This window comes from Rhodotorula toruloides (assembly GCF_000320785.1).
Source record: "Rhodotorula toruloides NP11 unplaced genomic scaffold Scaffold13, whole genome shotgun sequence".
NCBI classification, from domain to species: domain Eukaryota; kingdom Fungi; phylum Basidiomycota; class Microbotryomycetes; order Sporidiobolales; family Sporidiobolaceae; genus Rhodotorula; species Rhodotorula toruloides.
The window spans coordinates 66,010-82,019 of record NW_015622973.1 but is presented as its reverse complement, the minus strand read 5'-3'; the positions used below and the strand labels follow the sequence as shown (position 1 = coordinate 82,019).

The following is a 16,010-nucleotide window of genomic DNA, read 5'->3' as shown; positions in this document are numbered from 1 at the left end:
GCGCGGCGTCCTGCATGATGGAAGTGGTCAACAAGTATCCGAAGAGCAGAGAGACGGCCGGAACTACTTGGTAAAAGTCAACTCGTCGGTGGCCTCGCCCTGCGCTTCGAGTACGCCTGTGTCGTCCGTCTCGCTGTCGCTCCGCTGCTCTGCCGGCGCGCCGATGCCCTCGAGGCGCCGCATTGCCGCATTGAACTGACCCTGCCTGCGCCTCGTCGCGTTGTCGCCGAGGAAACCGGTGTCGACGCGCTTGGGACTCTTCGAACTCAGCTTGGTACGAGCGCCGCGAAGCTTGGCTGACAGGCGAGGCGGAAGAGCAGTGAAAGGCGACTGCTCGTCCTTGGGCTTCTTGCTGGGCGACGAAGTCGAGCGCGAGAGGAGGGCGACCTGCTGGTTGACGGGCTTCTCCGAAAGCACCTTGCGCCGTACTGGTCGTGCCTTCGACACCAAGACGACCTCTTGAGAAGCGGGCGGAGAATCGACGATGGGTGGCGGGATGACGATGGGCGAAGGCGGAGTTGGCGGGTCATCGTAGGCAGGCGGGACGAACGAGGTCATGCGGAGGAGGTGAGGCGGCGACGGCCAGCGTGACTGGGAGAAGAAGAGAAACTCGAGAATGGCGTGGTAGGTGCGAGGAAGGATGAAGTCTGAACAGGAAGCAGTGTCAGCAGGAAAATAGCGGCGCGCGGGAATGGCCAACTCACGGGCAATGACCTCGCGCGAGTAGTCGGTGTCGGGCCAGACGATCCGACTGCGGTGGACCTCCGTCTCGGCCTCGTACGCGAATGAGGCGTGTTGACGGGTGATCTCAGGATTTGTCTCGGCGGTCAAGTCGAAGTCCTCGTCTCGGACGGACATGAGCAGGCTCTCGTCCGGCTCGAGCTCGACGATACGGCCCGACAAGTGCTCGGGAGGCGCAACGATGACTTCGAACGCGATGGAGGAATCGTCGAGCGGACCGAACGGCATCGGCTGAGGCGAGTTTGGCAGGTAGGCGGGCTCGAGCGGGCGGAGGTGTGTTGACGACGGGCTTGCCGAGAGGTTGTCCTCAGACTCTTCGGCGATCACGCGCTGCAGGATATCCGAGGTGTGGCGGAGGTGGCCGATCGAGCCGAGAGACTGGCTGGGGATGGTCGCAAGAGCAGGCACTCCGTAATGTTCGAGCTCGAGCACACGGCGCTCGTCGTCCGAGATTGACGGAGAGGACGGAGGAGGCGTATCGGGTGGAATGGGACCGTCGACATAATCTGCCAGCCTGATCGGCTTCGGAAGCGGTTCGCCAGGCTCGACGGCGACCAGTGGGCGAACGTAGCGCGGCGAGTGCGAACCTGTGCGACGATCAGTCAGTACTGTTCGTCCAGACCGCGACAGGTGTACTCACCCCGGCCTTGAGCCGGATGCGCCTGCTCGACCCGATCCTTCGCAGGAGGGAAGCGGAAGGCTGGCTGCGCCGGCAACGGACCCTCGGCGCGAGTCAGCATGCGGATGCGTCCGCTTCGCGGTACGGGACACGGCGAGCTTGTCAAGGACGAGACGCTGAGATTGGTCGAACGACTGCTTGGAGCGACGGACAGGTTGGTCGTCTCGTTCGACGCCGGGTCGGTCGATGCGGCGGACAGCTCAGAGACAGGACGGGCGCGGTGACTCGGTCGCTTGGTCGGGAACTTGTCCTGCGAGTACCGCTGCAGACTTTGGCGCATCGGTCGGCCGGAAGGCGGGTTTGGCGAGGGCGAGCCCACGAGCGAGAAGCAGCTCTCGAGCGACCCTTCGGCGGTCGACAGCGTGCTGCCCATCCGCGCGTGGTGGTGGTACAGCGCCTCGCGCCGGGCGAGGACCTGCTCGGGCGAGACAGGCGGCGAGGGACTGTTGATCAGGGCATTGAGCGAGACGTCCTCGTCGATGCGCTCAAACATCTTGTCGCCGGCCTGTGTGAGCAAAAGTGAGCTTGTGTGCGACGTTGCAGGCGCGAACGAACGCACAGTCGGCCGCTCGAGCTCGAGGGCGTCTCGCACGCTGTCCCGCAGCGTCGACCTCGGCTCTTCCTCGTCGATATTGTCGAGGCGGAACGCCTGCAGAGTCGCCGACGCTGGCAGGGGGAACGCCTGGAGTGTCGCAGACCCCGGCGAAGACAGGGTCGTCGTGCCCGGTGCCGAGAGCATGTGGCGGATGGCGTCCACCGCCGTCGACTGCAGGCCCTCGAAGCTTGTCGCGGTCGCCTCAAGAGCCTGTGTGGCACCACCAACGATGCTGAAGCGACTCGTCGTGTTGTCGACGACGAGATGACCGGAAGCCGAGAGTCCTGCGCGGGCTTGGAGTACGGCTAGGTCGTCTTCGCCGCTGCTCTCGCCGGAGGAGCTCGAGTCGTCGTCGTCGCCGAAGCTGTTGTAGGACAGCGGAGGCTGCTCGATCGAGAAAAACGGGATGTCGACCTCGGAGATGTGGTCGTCGACCGTGTTGATGAGCTCCTTGAGGTCGAGTGGCACATCGCTCACGCTTGAACGGAGCGACTCGATCGACTCGAGGTGCGGAAGCTTCCCTCGAAGGGAAGCGGACAGGTCCGAGACGTCGCGCTGGACGTGCCTGCGACTTGCGACAGACTGGGTGCCGACCTTCGACGTATCGAGCTCATAGGTGTCCTCGAGACCAGACAGTAGCTCGGCGAGATCGGTTGTCGCGCCGCGAACCTCCGAGATGGGATCTGTGAGGGAGGCGAAGTCAGCTAAGCCCGCCGTGATGGCGACGAGAAGTGCGCTCACTGCCGGTGAGGTCGTCAATGCCCATGCATATAACGTTCTCCGGCCCCATCGCGAGTTTCCTTGGGCTGCCAAGCGTCTTCGCGATCCTCGGAGTCAGGACGAGCGGCTGCGGCAGGCCTCGCTCGTTCTTCTCAGGACTGCTACCGGCTGATGCCGAAGGGAGCAACGCTCGCCAGCGAGCGGGACTTGGCGTACGGAACGAGCGAGCTGGACTCGGGCAGCGCCGCGACGGGCTTGACGACCATCCCGACGAGCCGCTGTGTTCGGCGGGCGAAAGGCTCGAGTCGGATGCGTCACCGAAGTCGGGTGAATAGCGGCGGCTCGGCGGGAACGAGTGCGCCGGGTAGATCGGGACTGGCGGAAGCAGCGAAGAGTCGAACGGCTGGCCGATCGAGAGGCGCTCGTTCGGCAGGGGCTGGTAGATGGTCGGAGGCAGCTCGTCGACGGGAGAAGCGGCAGGGATCCGCTTGGTGGTTGGCGCACTCGCTTTGGCCCGTACGCGGGGAGCGCTGGACTCGATGACGAACGCATCGATGGCTGCTGCGCGAGTTTCGACGGGCGCGATCTTGTGGCCGTAGAATGTCGTGTCGTCTGACGATTCGAGGTTTTTCGACGGGCGCGGCGGACGAGCAGGAGGAGCGAGGTCTTCGGCGCGAGTTGGGAAGACGGTCGTAAGCGGGAGTCGAGCAGGTGGGCGAGCGGTCAAGTCGGGCGATTCTGCGAGAATAAAGAGTAAGCAAGGATGGTCTAAGCGTGCCACCGAAGGGTTGCTCGACCCACGAGGAGCTGCGATCTTCTCGGCCTGCTGGACCGTAACCGGCTTCTCGAAAAGCGCCTTCTTCGCCGCAACGTTCTTCCCCTTCACCGCTCGCGTCAGTCGTCCAGCCCATCCAAGCTTCGCCTGCGGCATATCAGCCGACGAGCCGTTCGACGAGGAAGTGGCGTTGGAAGCTCGCCTGTCCTGCGCGGCAGCGAAAGCGCCTTCGCTCGCAACCGAGACCGGTCGGGAGATGAGCGACGGCGATAGCGGGCCTGACGAAGTCGTACTGCGAGACGTGCGCTTGATGCCGTCCGAGTTCCGCTTCGAGATCGAGCGGAAGAAACCAAGTCGAGACGGCTTGCGCGACGGTGGGCCAGAATCGCTTGTGGTCGACGAAGGAGCGTACGAGCTGATGCTCGTGGAGGGACGGTGACCGCTCGTGTCGCTGCTCGTGACGACAGGCCGCGACGACGACGAAGCGAACGAGATGCTGCGAGCTTTGGTCTCGCTGGACGAAGCGCCGCTGTCGTTCGTCCCGCTCAAGCCGGCAAAAAGATTCGCAAGGCTGGGCTTCTTCTTGACGCCCGGTCTGCGTGTGCTCGTGCGCTTCGGTATCCGGCTCGTCAGCGTCTTGAGGCCGTCAGTCGAAGCGCGGCTGAACGTCCGCGCTCGGTCCTTGAGCCCTTTGCGCTTCTTGTCTGCGGCAGGTCCATCGAACGCGACGACATGGATGATTGAGTCGCCCGAGGAACCAGAGAATTTGGACGGCGGGTCGAGCGGCGGTTCGAGGCGGGAGAAGCGCAGAGGGAGGGTGCCGTAGTGGTGATGCTGTGGTGGCGAGGCGGGACGGAGGGACGGGCTGTGGAGGGTCTCGGTTGCGGAAGAGAGGTGGTTGGATGAGGAGAGAGCGCGACGAGCCACGGTTGGTCGAGGTAGAGAGGGTGACTTGGCGGAGGAGTCGGCGCGTGGAGAGGTCTGAGATGGCGCAGGAGGACTGGCCATGTCGAGCGGAATGGACTGCGTCTTGCGAAGCATAAAGCGCTTCGGGCTAAATCGCCTGAGGGGGTTGTTCGACCTGTCCTGCTCGACCTCTTCTCGCCGCTGCTCTTGCACATCCAACTCCTCCGTCTCGTCCTCCACCCCCGCCGCCGCAAGGTGCTCAATGACCAGATGCGCGCTGCGGACTTGCCGATCCCTCCAGCTCAACCTCGCCTTCCTCCGCTCGACCTCGCGCTCGTGCTCGCTCGCTCTGAGCACCGCCTCGGCTCTGACGAGCGACGAACGAGTCGAGTCGTCGAGGTCGAGGTCCAAGTCGAGCAGGGCGGCTGAGCGGCGCCGGCGCGAGCCGGTGTTGGTCAAGGCGGAGGAGGTCGAAGCTGTTGAGGCGATTGAGACGGCTGAGAGGGTCGAGATGGTGGATAGAGGGCAGGTGCGGGCTCGTTCGGCGAGAGAGGCGCTGTAGGGCCGGAGATGAGGGGGGTTGGTCGTGTTGAGCGAGGAAGAGGAGCGAAGAGCGGTGAGGGTAGACATGGTCGTTGGACGTGAAGAGACGTAGTCGAGTCGTGTATAGTCGTGAGAGAGTTCTGGTGAAGTCAAAAAGAGGTCGTGTGAAGGAAGATCGAGCGAGATCGCCGGGGCTGAAGGGGAGTCGTGGCAGATGGGGCGTGGGAGGGCGTGAGGAGCGTGAGGACGGCGGTGAGTCGAGGATCGTGAAGCGTCAAGGGGTCGTGTCGGACGTGAGTGGTGGGCGCAAGCCTGGACGCGAAGACTCGTCAGTATTGATGAGCTGGCTGGGCTGTTGAACGAGAAAATGAGGCGGAGGGAGCGAGAGAGAGGGACACACCCTGGAACCTCAAAGCCCTCGTACCAAGCCCTTCTCGTATCGTCAAGCAGTCGTCAGAGAAATCGTCACAGCAGCGTGAAGAGGGAGGAGAGGAGAGGACGTGACGGGGACAAACAAGACTCGTCGCTCGTTTCGGCGAGAGGAGGCAGGAGGAGGTCAGTGCGACGACGCGTAGGGGCGCCCGAAGCTGGTGAGCGCGTTCTTCGTCGCACAGTAAGGCTGCTCGTGTCATTCGCGCGCAGTGTAGCCGCTTGTCCGCATCCTCGAGTCCGGAAACTGATGAAGCGGTGGAGAGTGGGAACGGGAGTCTGTGGGCAGCGGTGGAGCACTTGCGGAGCGTTCCGGCCGTCCATACGAGCGAGCGAGATGTCCAGTAAAGCCTTGAGTGAGCGTAACCCAACGAGACGAGCGGCGGGAGGAAAAGAGAGCGGAGTCCGGCTATCCTCGACTCGGTTCTTCTCCCAGCACGAGGGCTGCGTAAATTACGTCTATCATTACGAGTCTAAAGATGCGAAACGATATGCTCGACAAACCCCCAAAACCCCCTCCTCCACTCCTTCCCGCCCCACGGCAACAAATACACCCCATTCCCCGGCGCGCGCTCACATGAGCCAGTCCCAAACCTTCTCCCACCAAGTCTGCGGCGGCCTATACATCCTCTGCTGTTCCTCCTCCATCAGGTCGAGCGCTCGGCGGCCAGAGGAGAAGTCCATCGCTTCGAGGCGGACAAAAGTCGTTTTCTTCCAGACCTGCGCACGCGGGCGAGTGTCAGCTAGCTCAGAGCGGAGAGGAGGAGAGGGGGAGGGGAGGGGCGTACCTTCCATGCGATGAGCATGAGGAAGAACCAGGGAATGGTGATGTAGGCTGAGAGGAAGGAACCGATGTCCCAGCTTCCGGCAAGGAAGACCTGATAATCCGAGAAGATGATCTGTTCGCGCCCCCAAACATCCTCATCAGTTCGCTATCCTTCTTCGCTGGATCGGAAAGGAGAAGGACGCACGATAACGGTGATCATGAACGCAGCGGCGTACGAAGCCCAAGGCTGGAGCGGGGCTTTGTAAGGGAACGCATCGCGGTCGATTCCTTGCTTGCGCGCGCCGTAGAAGAAGCGCAGGTAGGTGATGAGGATGACGAGCCAGGAGATTAGGCCTGTGACGGAGGCGATGGCGACGAGGTAGCTGCAGCGAGTCCGTCTTCAGTCGACGCGAGGAAGCGACGGAGGAACGCACTTGAACGCCCTCTCCCCTCCCGTCCCACAATTCATATACGCCAAGAACCCAACACTCGCCGTCGCGACCAGACTCCAGATGGGCAACCCATTCTTGAGGCACTTGGCAAAGATGCGCGGAGCTTGACCGTCGCATGCGAGGCCGTAGAGGGTGCGAGAGGCGGCGTAGAGGTCAGAGTTGCCGGCGGAGAAGGCGGCGGTGAGGATTACGCCGTTGACGATGTGTGGGAGGACTTTGATGCCCGCCTTCTCGATGCTGCGCAGCGGGAGCGAGCGTCAGCGAGTGTTGGCGGAGGAGAGAGAAGGGAACGCAGACGCACCCGATAACCCAGGGAGACGCAGCCGTTCCCGAGTTGTTCAACAACCCCGGATCGTTAGGCGACACGATCAAACTCATCATGAACACTCCCACCACTGCGCTCCCACCCCACGCAAACGCATCAGCCTCGTCCTTGACTGGAAGGTGGAGCGAAACGCACCGTAGAAAAACACGATCCTCGCAAACACGCGCTTGATCGCTTTGGGGACGTTCCGGCGCGGGTTCTCGGCTTCTCCAGCAGTGAGAGCGACTATTTCGGTACCTAGGAAACTGAAGGAGGCTTGGAGGAAAACTGGGGGTGCGACCGAGCGTTAGCGAGGGAGTGAGGGAGACAGTGGGAGAGGAGGAGGGGGACGAACCAGTCCAGAAGGACAAGAACCTTCCAAGCGAGCCTGGGATCCCGTTCTGCTGTTGGAACGGCACTTCGTTCCAATCTGTTCGCCGACCTTGTCAGCGCGCACGAAGGAGAGGGAGAGAGGGGAAATGGACGGACAGCGGAAGCCGATGGGGTATTCGGAGGAGTCGCTTGTCGGGACGCCGCCGGCTGTGATGATTAGTGCGACGAGGATCAAGCCGAGGAGGGTGACGATCTTGATCAACGCGAACCTGCTCATCCAAACCATCAGCACCTTTCCCTCGAATCGATACGACGAGCGAGACTGACCAAAACTCTGCCTCTCCGTACGCTCCGACGCCCATGAAGTTGAAAGTGGTGATAACGATGAAGAAGACCGTTATCCATACCGCGACGTTGATTTCTGCGGCGCGGGGCCAGTAGTCGAGGACGAGTGCGGCGGCGACGATTTCGGTTGGGATTGCTGCGTAAGCGATGGAGGGTCAGTGGGGAGAAGGGAGGGAGGGGAGGAGGAGGGGACGGACTGATGGCCCAGTTGTACCAGTAGTTCTGCAGGCAAGCGGAAGGGTGAGCGAGATGCGAGGAGAGGAAGGGGTGAGGGGACGCACCCATCCCAGCGCAAAGCCGAGTGAGGGGTCGACAAAGCGGCTGGCGTAGTGTACGAAGGCGCCTGTGCGTCGCAAGTCGGGTCAGAATGCGAAACGAGGCGAGGACGCATGCGTTCGACTCACCATTTACGGGATACAGAGCCGTCATCTCGCCCAGTGCGACCATGACCGCATAGACGATCACTGCGTGCGCCAATTCTCAGTCAGACAAAGCACAAGGGAGGGAAGTGCGAGCGCAACGCACTGCCGACGCTCGAGTAGCCCAAGAAGATCCCGGCCGCTCCGCCCGTCGCCAATGCCGAGCCTGCGCCGACGAACAAGCCTGTACCGATCGTTCCGCCGAGCGCAATCATCTGTCCAGCCAGAGGGTCAATACGAGGCCCCCTTCCTGCAGTTCGTCCGGGCGAAGGTGCTCCTCACCTGCAGATGCCGCGCCTTGAGATTCCTGACGCCCAAACGAGCTCGTCAGCGCGACACTACAGAGCTAGAGGACTGGCCCGGACGCACCGCTTGACACCCCCCTGCGCGCCCAACTCCGCCCCCTCGAGCGCTTCCTTCCCACCATACACCCTCCCTGGCTCGACCTTTACCGTCCCTTCCTTCTCGACGTCTACTTCAGAGCTCCGTGCAGACATCCCTTCCCTCGTTCGTTCGAGTGTGGCGCGAGAGGAAGAGAGATGGAGCGTTGACTCCGAGCTCGAGAGCGCTGAAGGCGGCAAGGAGCGGGTCAAGGTGAGGCGGTCGAGTGGCGCTGGGTGAGCCTCGAGCTGGGGTGAGCGGGTAGCAGGCAGCGAGTGCTATTTGAGCTGGTTTGTACGGGCAAGCAGGAACTGGCTCGAGTGATGGCGCGAGGCAGGGCGGGGGGAAATGTTTCCCTCGCTCCGGAGCGACGTCGGCAAGAGAGGAAGAGCGGGGCAACGCACGGCGACGTCCAGCAGCGCGATGAAATGGCCAAGTCGCTCGAGCAGGGCAGTCTGGCTGTGAGTGTGTGAGCTGGTCTGGCAGCGTGTGGTCGCGGCGAGGAGGCAGGACGCGGGTTGTTGAGCGACGCTTGACCTCGACTCGCTCGACTGCCGCGTGGACAGGATCGCTGGACTCGCAATACACGCCGGACTACTCGGGCCCTCACCCTCAACCTCGCCAAGCCGTCGCTCGCCGTCCTGCTCCACCGTCTCGCTCCTCTCGCCTTGACATCCGTCCACCTCGTCTCGCTCGCCGCGAGGGATCTTGCCGACTTTGTGATGGCTGAACAACCGGCTACTCTGCGATACACCTCGAGGGCGCGCGCCCAGCGGCCGTCGACCTCGTCCTGCTGACCTGTCGATGCCTCTCCTCCCTCGACCGACGATCAGCTTCGCCCGACATACGGGTTTCGTGATGCGGACGTAGCGGAGGGTGGTGGCTGACTGAGCGAGCGAGGCGGTCACGGAGACGCAGACTCGAGGGAAGGAAGCGTGGCCTGGAAAGTCGTGCATTTCCCTCTCCTCGTGCTCTCTCGAGACGTACGGCTAACCTTTCTCGGGCAGACGACGATTCACTCTGCTCTTGCTCAACCAGACAGACGGCACGCGTGCGCTCGCTCGCTTCCTGCTGTCCTCTCGACCCTCACTTCCTCGCTCGACTCGACTCGAACGGCTACGATCGATTTGTGCCCGAGGTTTCTGCGCGACACATGCCCGTAGAGGGTGGAAAGGAGAAGGACGGCGGAGAGCCGTTAAGGAGTCCGAGGTAGCCGCTCGAAAGGGCGGTCTGGCTTGCGTGCGTCTCCATCTCCCTCTCCTCTCCCGCCGACTCCGATTGATCTTTCTCGCACACTTGCTTTGCACTTGCTTTGCACTTGCTTTGCCCAGCCCTGCTTCTCGTCGACGTACCTCGTCAAGCGACCGACAGACCTGCTAGCATAGCCGCCAGTTGAAATCCCGCGATTCGCCAACGCTGTTTCTTCTGCACCTGCACCTGCTCCGGCGACAGACGCAACCCGCGACCACGCCTACGCGCTGCTAACTTGTTCCCTCCTTCTTCACCGTGAAGGAAGGGATTCGCTCGCGTTTCTTCCGACGAAAGTCCCGACAGAGACCGCGGATCTTCCGCACGTCCTCTCGCACCGCTCGCTTCTTCTCTCGCTTCTTCGCTCCTTCTCGACGAGTCTTGCTTCTCTCCATCTTTCGCCGCGAGTCCAGGGCGATCACTCCCGACATGCCCGTGAGTTTCGAGCGTGTCGTCGTGCACTCAACCTGGCAGCGCGCTCACCGCTTCTCGCCCGCTCACAGCCACAGTTACCTCCTTCGTACAGAGTGAATGTGCTCACACCACTAGCTCAGCTCATTGGCTCGATCAACCGCAAGGACCAGCACGCGTCCTTCGTCAACACTCCGCCGGTCAGGGCCTTTCGGAGTGGCGTCCTCGAGGTACTCAGCGAGGCCTGGTGGAGGGCCGAGCTTGGGCAGGTTGCCAATCTTACTCAAGCACAAGCGATCAGAACCCGCTTGACACGCAACGACGACGAGGTGGGCAAGGCGTGGCTTGAGCGTCGCGACGGGACCTACGGGCGGTCTGCGTGCCTCACCGTCTTCTCCGAGACCATCGTACGCTGTCAATCTCCTCGTACATTCGGAGATTGGGCTCACCTCTCCGCCTTACAGCTCGGAGCTGCCGTCCACAATGTCGTCGTTGCCCTTGGTCTTGGCGAGGTGGACATGATGCTCCAGCTTGGCAGGGTTTACGGAACGCTGTTGCAAAGCATCGCATTCGGGAACTACATGTTCGTGAGTCGCCCCTCTCACACACTCATGCTGCAAGTCCGCCCGCTGACGCACAGTCTCTTCCACCAGGACATTGCGATCAGCAACCACATGTTCGTGCGTCGGACTCCCTCACACTCACGCTACAGATCCGCCCGCTAACGCACGGCTCTTGCGAAGGAAACGCCCGCCGGCTTTTCCTACCTCAACGTCCGTCACACATTCTCTCGCTCATCTCGTCTTGTCTGCCACTGATGCACTCTCACGCGCAGGGCGAGCTGATGTCCACCTACATGAGGTACTTCCTTGCGCCTATCGCAGACCTAGTCGACGGCACCCAGAATCCGCACGTCTTTGCACCGACCAGCCTCGCCCGCGCCTTCTGCCACGGCGTTGAAGCAGCCCTCTCGAAGCACGACTGGGATGGACTCAGCCTCGACGCTAGTAATGCGATCGGTGGGCGGCTGCAGGCGGATCACGCCAAGGTTGTCGCGGTTTCGCCAGCAGAGGGTTCAGGTCACGAGCATCGTTTCACAGCTCTGGTCAGTCCTTTTACACGCCTAGACTGAGCACTTGACGACACGAGCGGCTTGTCTGACGCCCTTGCCGCCCTCAGCTCGGCACGGCTGTCTGTGAGGCCATCCCGCTGAACGGCGGAAGAAACGTCGTCAAGCTCGGCGAGATGTACGGGGCGCTCTTGAAGAGCCTCGCCTATCCGCATCATGTCATCGTCTGTCCTCTCTCTCTCTCTCTCACGCACTCGCCTTCGACCTTCCCAACTGACCTCTTGCGGTCTCGCAGCACGCGCCAAGCGGCTTCTCCTATCACAACGTGCGTATCAATCTCGGCTCCAGTGACGTCTGAAGCTGACTTGACACGCATCGCAGGGCCAGCCGATGTCGACGTCGTACGAACTCGCTCACCGCCAGCGAGCTCCTGCTCGCTCGTCCGTATTCTTCCCCGTCGCGAGGAGGTGGTTGAGCGGAGCCGTTCAGTAGTGGAGGCGACTGTGCGAAAGGCTCTTTGGCTGCAGGACGCGTCTCGTCACGCGGACGCTTTCGACGCCTTGCCGCTCTTCACCTCGCCTCCGGCACTTCCCTCCTCGCTTTACTCGAGCTTAGCTTGGTCCTCGCCGGCTCTACTCCGCGCACGGGAGGTCCTGCGCTGCCTGGCCACGGCGTATCCTCGCATACACCGCGGAGAAGCCATGGACCTTCCGCCGGTTCACGTTCTCTAGAAACCAGCTTCCCCTTCGCTCTTTCTCAATCTACTCCGGCTGCTCACTCGCCTCCACAACCTACACGCAGGGCCGTCATGTCTGCGCATCGCGTTAGTCTTCCTTCATGTCTCCTTCACGTTCGCGCCGAGTCTTGACCGCTTGCTTGCCTTGTCAGAAGGCGCCGTCGTACACAGCCTATGTAGTCGACCCTCTCGGCCATCTCATGACCGTCATATATCGCGCGGACAAGAACGTGTCGTTCCGAGGCAGCGCTCCCGCCAAGTCCTTCCGACTGGGCGTCAGGGAGGCGGTCAGCGAAGAGTGGTGGGCGGCGAATTTCCGCCACGGAGACGACTACCTGCGCGCGCTCGCGGTTCGGGACCGCCTGCAACGGGACGAGCGCGAGGTCCGTGACGAGTGGGTCAAGCGGAGCGGCGGGAGCAATCTGCGATCCTTCGCCGTCCAAGTTTTCTGCGAGACTGTCGTACGTTGCGCTGCTCGTTCTCGTTGTGGAGGATGCGCTGATTTCGTGGCCTACAGGTCGGACTCGCAGTGTACAAGGCTATCGTCGCGCTCCACCTGAGCGAGGACGAGACGATGTCCAAGTGTGGCCAGGCGTACGGAGCGCTGTTGAAAAGCCTCACGACGCCAGGCAACTATGTCGTGCGTTGTGGTCCTCTCTTTCTCGCCGTTCTGGATGCTTGCGCTGAGTTGGCGAAACCTTGCTTTGCAGAACGCGCCTGGCGGTTTCTCCTACCTGAACGTCAGGCAACCGCCTCTCTCTCTCGCAAGGATCTACAACTGACAGTGACGCATGGGCAGGGCAAACCGATCTCGACGACGTTCGAGTCGCCTTCGCACCGCCAGACGACGAGGCGCTCGTCCGCGTTTTTTCCCATCGCGAGGCGGACGCTTGGGAGGTGGTAGAAGCAAGGAGACGAGTGGGTGCATCGCGGGCTCTCTCGAGGCGTCTCAAGCGGTCCTCTTCCGCCTCCACCGCAACGAGAGGGGAGAGAACGACAAGATTACGAGCGAGCTACGTCTACGGACGCCCAGTATAAAGATGCGATCACGAGAGAGAGAGAGAGAGAGAGGTGTATGAGGAGAACGGAACGAACAAACGACAATCTCGGAGCGAAGGAAAGGTGAACGAGAGAGGGAAAGGGAGGTAAGGGCGAGGCTACATCAACCAAGCCCACAGTTTCTCGTACCACGTCTCCGGGGCCTTGTACAGCGCGCGCTGCTCTTCCTCCATCAAGTCGATTGCGCGACGGCCGCTGTCGAGGTCCATCGCGTCGAGGCGGACGAACGTCGTCTTCTTCCAGAACTGCGCGCGCCGAGGGTTCTTGAGTTTCGTGCAAGGGAGAGATGGAAAAGGGAGGAGACGCACCTTCCATGCGACGAGCATCAGGAAGAACCACGGGATCGTGATGTACGCCGTCAAGAACGATCCAGTGTCCCAACTTCCGGCAAGGAACACCTGGTAGTCCGAGAAGATGATCTGCTCCACTTCCACCATCAGCACGCGCTTCCCAAGCTCCAGAAAGGGAAGCCAGAACGCACGATGATGAACAGCATGAAAGCGCCAAAGAACGACGCATAAGGCTGCATCGGCGCCTTGTAGGGAAACTCGTTACGGTCGAATCCTTGCTTCTTGCACCCGTAGTAGAAGCGCAGGTAACTGATCAGGATCACGAGCCACGAGATCAGGCCTGTTACGGCGCCGATCGAGTAGAGGTAGCTGTGCGCGAGTCGAAGTCAGCGAGAGTCGCGAGTGCGGGAGGACCACACGGACGCACTTGAACGCCTTAGTACCCGTCACTCCGCAGTTCATGTACGCCAAAAACCCAACGCTAGCCGTCGCGATCAAACTCCAAATCGGCAGTCCGTTCTTCGTGCACTTGGCAAAGATGCGCGGGGCCTGGCCGTCGCATGCGAGGCCGTACAAAGTGCGAGAGGCGGCGTAGAGGTCGGAGTTGCCGGCGGAGAAGGCGGCGGTGAGGATCACGGCGTTGACGATGTGTGGGAGGACTTTGATGCCTGCCTTCTCGATGCTGCGGGCGAGTGCATTGTTAGCGGAGCTCGCGGCGGCAGGAAGGCAAATAACTACGCACCCGATAACCCAAGGCGAAGCAGCCGTGCCCGAGTTGTTGAGCAATCCTGGGTCGTTAGGCGAGACGATCAAGCTGATCATCAACACGCCGACCACTGCTCTCCCCAACACAATCGCTCGTCAGCCCCATTCTTATCAGGGAAAGGAAGAGAGTGGACGCACCGTAGAAGAACAGGATACGAGCGAAAACGCGCTTGATAGCCTTCGGGACGTTCCGGCGCGGGTTCTCGGCTTCTCCAGCTGTGAGTGCGACGATTTCTGTCCCGAGGAAGGAGAAGGCGGCTTGGAGGAAGACTGTGACGCGAGCGCGTCAGCGCGAGTGGAGGAAGCGTGGGAGAGGGAAGGGGGACGAACCGGTCCAGAAAGACAAGAACCGTCCGAGCGAGCCTGGGATCCCGTTCTGCTGCTGGAACGGCACTTCGTTCCAATCTGTTCCGCTCTAATTGTCAGCGCGCGCGAAGGGAGAGGGAGGAAGGGAGGGGGACGAACAGCGGAATCCGATGGGGTATTCGGAGGGGTCGCTGGTTGGGACTCCGCCGGCTGTGATGATCAATGCGACGAGGATCAAGCCGAGGAGGGTGATGATCTTGAGCAGGGCGAACCTGCGCGCCAGCGACCTTATCAGCTCTTTGCCCAAAATCGAAGAGAGTGGAAAGTGCGCACCAGAACTCTGCCTCTCCATACGCCCCCACGCCCATAAAGTTGAAAGCGGTGATGACGATGAAGAAGATGGTTATCCACACTGCGACGTTGACGCGTGCGGCGCCCGGCCAGTAGTCGAGGACGAGGGCGGCGGCGACGATCTCGGTTGGGAGGGCTGCGTGCGCGACGCGGACGTTAGCTAGACTTTCTGGATGCATGAGGGAGAGAGGATGCGCACTGATAGCCCAGGAGTACCAGTAGTTCTGCGCGCACCAACTCTCGTCAATGTCCAACCTCATCCTGGGGAAAGGACTTCGCACGCACCCATCCCAACGCAAACCCGAGCGACGGATCAACGAACCGACTGGCGTAGTGCACGAACGCGCCGTTGACTGGGTACAAGGTGGTCATTTCGCCGAGGGCGATCATCATCGAGTAGACGATGACTGCGCGCGGGAGGGCGGGTTAGTATGGTCAAAGGAGGAGTGTGGAGGAAGGGAGACGGACAGCCCATGATGGTGTAGCTGCGAGCGAAGATACAGTGAGCGAAAGGAAGCGGAAGGATGGAAGCGACTCGGAACGCACCCGAGGAAGATTCCCGCCGCTCCGCCCGTACTCAACGCTCCTCCCGCTCCGACAAACAAGCCCGTTCCGATCGTCCCGCCGAGCGCGATCATCTGCGGACGCAGAAGAAGCGAGGTCAGACTTGATCAGTCGGGGCGAAGCGCAATCGCCGTCGAGGGACAACTCGCCTGCAAGTGCCGGGCCTTCAAGTTCCTGCAAGTCGTAGTGAGACACCGTGAGCTCCAGTGCGCACATCCACGACGAGTGATAAGGGACGCACCGCTTGACGCCGTTCTGCGAGACGGCGTCGGCGCCATAGACGTCTCCGGCGCCACCAGAACCGGCGGGTTCGACCTTGACCTCCTTCTCCAAGTCGGGGTACGAGTCCGTCGCGTGTGCAGCAGCCATCGCGTGCGGTCGAGGGGTGGCGGGGAGGAGGAGGGGGTTGACTCGGGTGTGTGGGTTGAGCTGGGCGAGGAGGAGCGCGGAGGAGGAGGTGCTTGGACGACCCAGAGACCAGCGACGGACTGGGCGAGTTGCGCGCGTGCACGGGGAAGAAGCGAGCGAGCGATAGAGTGACAGCAGCAGCTGAGGGTGGCAGCTCGAGCAGCAGCAAGGCGGGCGCGGTGTAAAATCCTTCACGAGGCGGGACCCCAGCATGATCAGGAGAGCCGGGATGCCTCGACAGCGGGGTTGCCGCGCTTGGGAACAGAATCGGCACGCGAGCGAGTGAGCAGCAGCTGGCCATCGGGTTCGTGTGCGAGTGAAGCAAGTAAGGCAGCGTCGAGTGAACTGGCGGAGACAAGGAAACCGCGCGGACTCTGCGGCGTCGACGAGTCGGCCGAGTTGGCAATGGACAAGG

At 61.9% G+C, this 16,010-nt stretch overlaps 4 protein-coding genes across 4 annotated transcripts; 1 reads left to right on the top strand and 3 right to left on the bottom strand.

Annotated features, from left to right (window-relative positions):
* Positions 1-63: 63 nt before the first annotated feature.
* On the bottom strand, positions 64-5,046 carry RHTO_01347 (uncharacterized protein; the record flags this gene model as incomplete). The annotated part of the gene is made up of 6 exons (XM_016415029.1): positions 64-647; positions 705-1,328; positions 1,382-1,925; positions 1,980-2,698; positions 2,757-3,473; positions 3,537-5,046. 6 exons carry the CDS (start codon positions 5,044-5,046, stop codon positions 64-66), a joined length of 4,698 nt encoding a protein of 1,565 aa, XP_016272819.1.
* Positions 5,047-5,961: 915 nt separating this feature from the next.
* RHTO_01346 (amino acid transmembrane transporter) lies at positions 5,962-8,504 on the bottom strand (the record flags this gene model as incomplete). The annotated part of the gene is made up of 15 exons (XM_016415028.1): positions 5,962-6,108; positions 6,177-6,287; positions 6,360-6,537; positions 6,589-6,843; positions 6,908-7,001; positions 7,067-7,198; positions 7,266-7,340; positions 7,400-7,512; positions 7,571-7,724; positions 7,786-7,810; positions 7,870-7,931; positions 7,993-8,052; positions 8,114-8,222; positions 8,290-8,314; positions 8,377-8,504. 15 exons carry the CDS (start codon positions 8,502-8,504, stop codon positions 5,962-5,964), a joined length of 1,668 nt encoding a protein of 555 aa, XP_016272818.1.
* Positions 8,505-10,065: 1,561 nt separating this feature from the next.
* RHTO_01345 (uncharacterized protein) lies at positions 10,066-12,634 on the top strand (the record flags this gene model as incomplete). The annotated part of the gene is made up of 13 exons (XM_016415027.1): positions 10,066-10,071; positions 10,191-10,454; positions 10,512-10,634; positions 10,701-10,727; positions 10,791-10,820; positions 10,883-11,152; positions 11,227-11,340; positions 11,412-11,441; positions 11,498-11,556; positions 11,918-11,939; positions 12,005-12,313; positions 12,370-12,492; positions 12,563-12,634. The coding sequence occupies 13 exons, from the start codon at positions 10,066-10,068 to the stop codon at positions 12,632-12,634; spliced, it is 1,449 nt and encodes a 482-aa protein (XP_016272817.1).
* Positions 12,635-13,009: 375 nt separating this feature from the next.
* RHTO_01344 (amino acid transmembrane transporter) lies at positions 13,010-15,556 on the bottom strand (the record flags this gene model as incomplete). Its single annotated transcript, XM_016415026.1, has 15 exons — positions 13,010-13,156; positions 13,220-13,330; positions 13,393-13,570; positions 13,629-13,883; positions 13,944-14,037; positions 14,105-14,236; positions 14,297-14,371; positions 14,432-14,544; positions 14,606-14,759; positions 14,823-14,847; positions 14,909-15,030; positions 15,092-15,108; positions 15,170-15,261; positions 15,337-15,361; positions 15,429-15,556. The coding sequence occupies 15 exons, from the start codon at positions 15,554-15,556 to the stop codon at positions 13,010-13,012; spliced, it is 1,668 nt and encodes a 555-aa protein (XP_016272816.1).
* Positions 15,557-16,010: the final 454 nt, after the last annotated feature.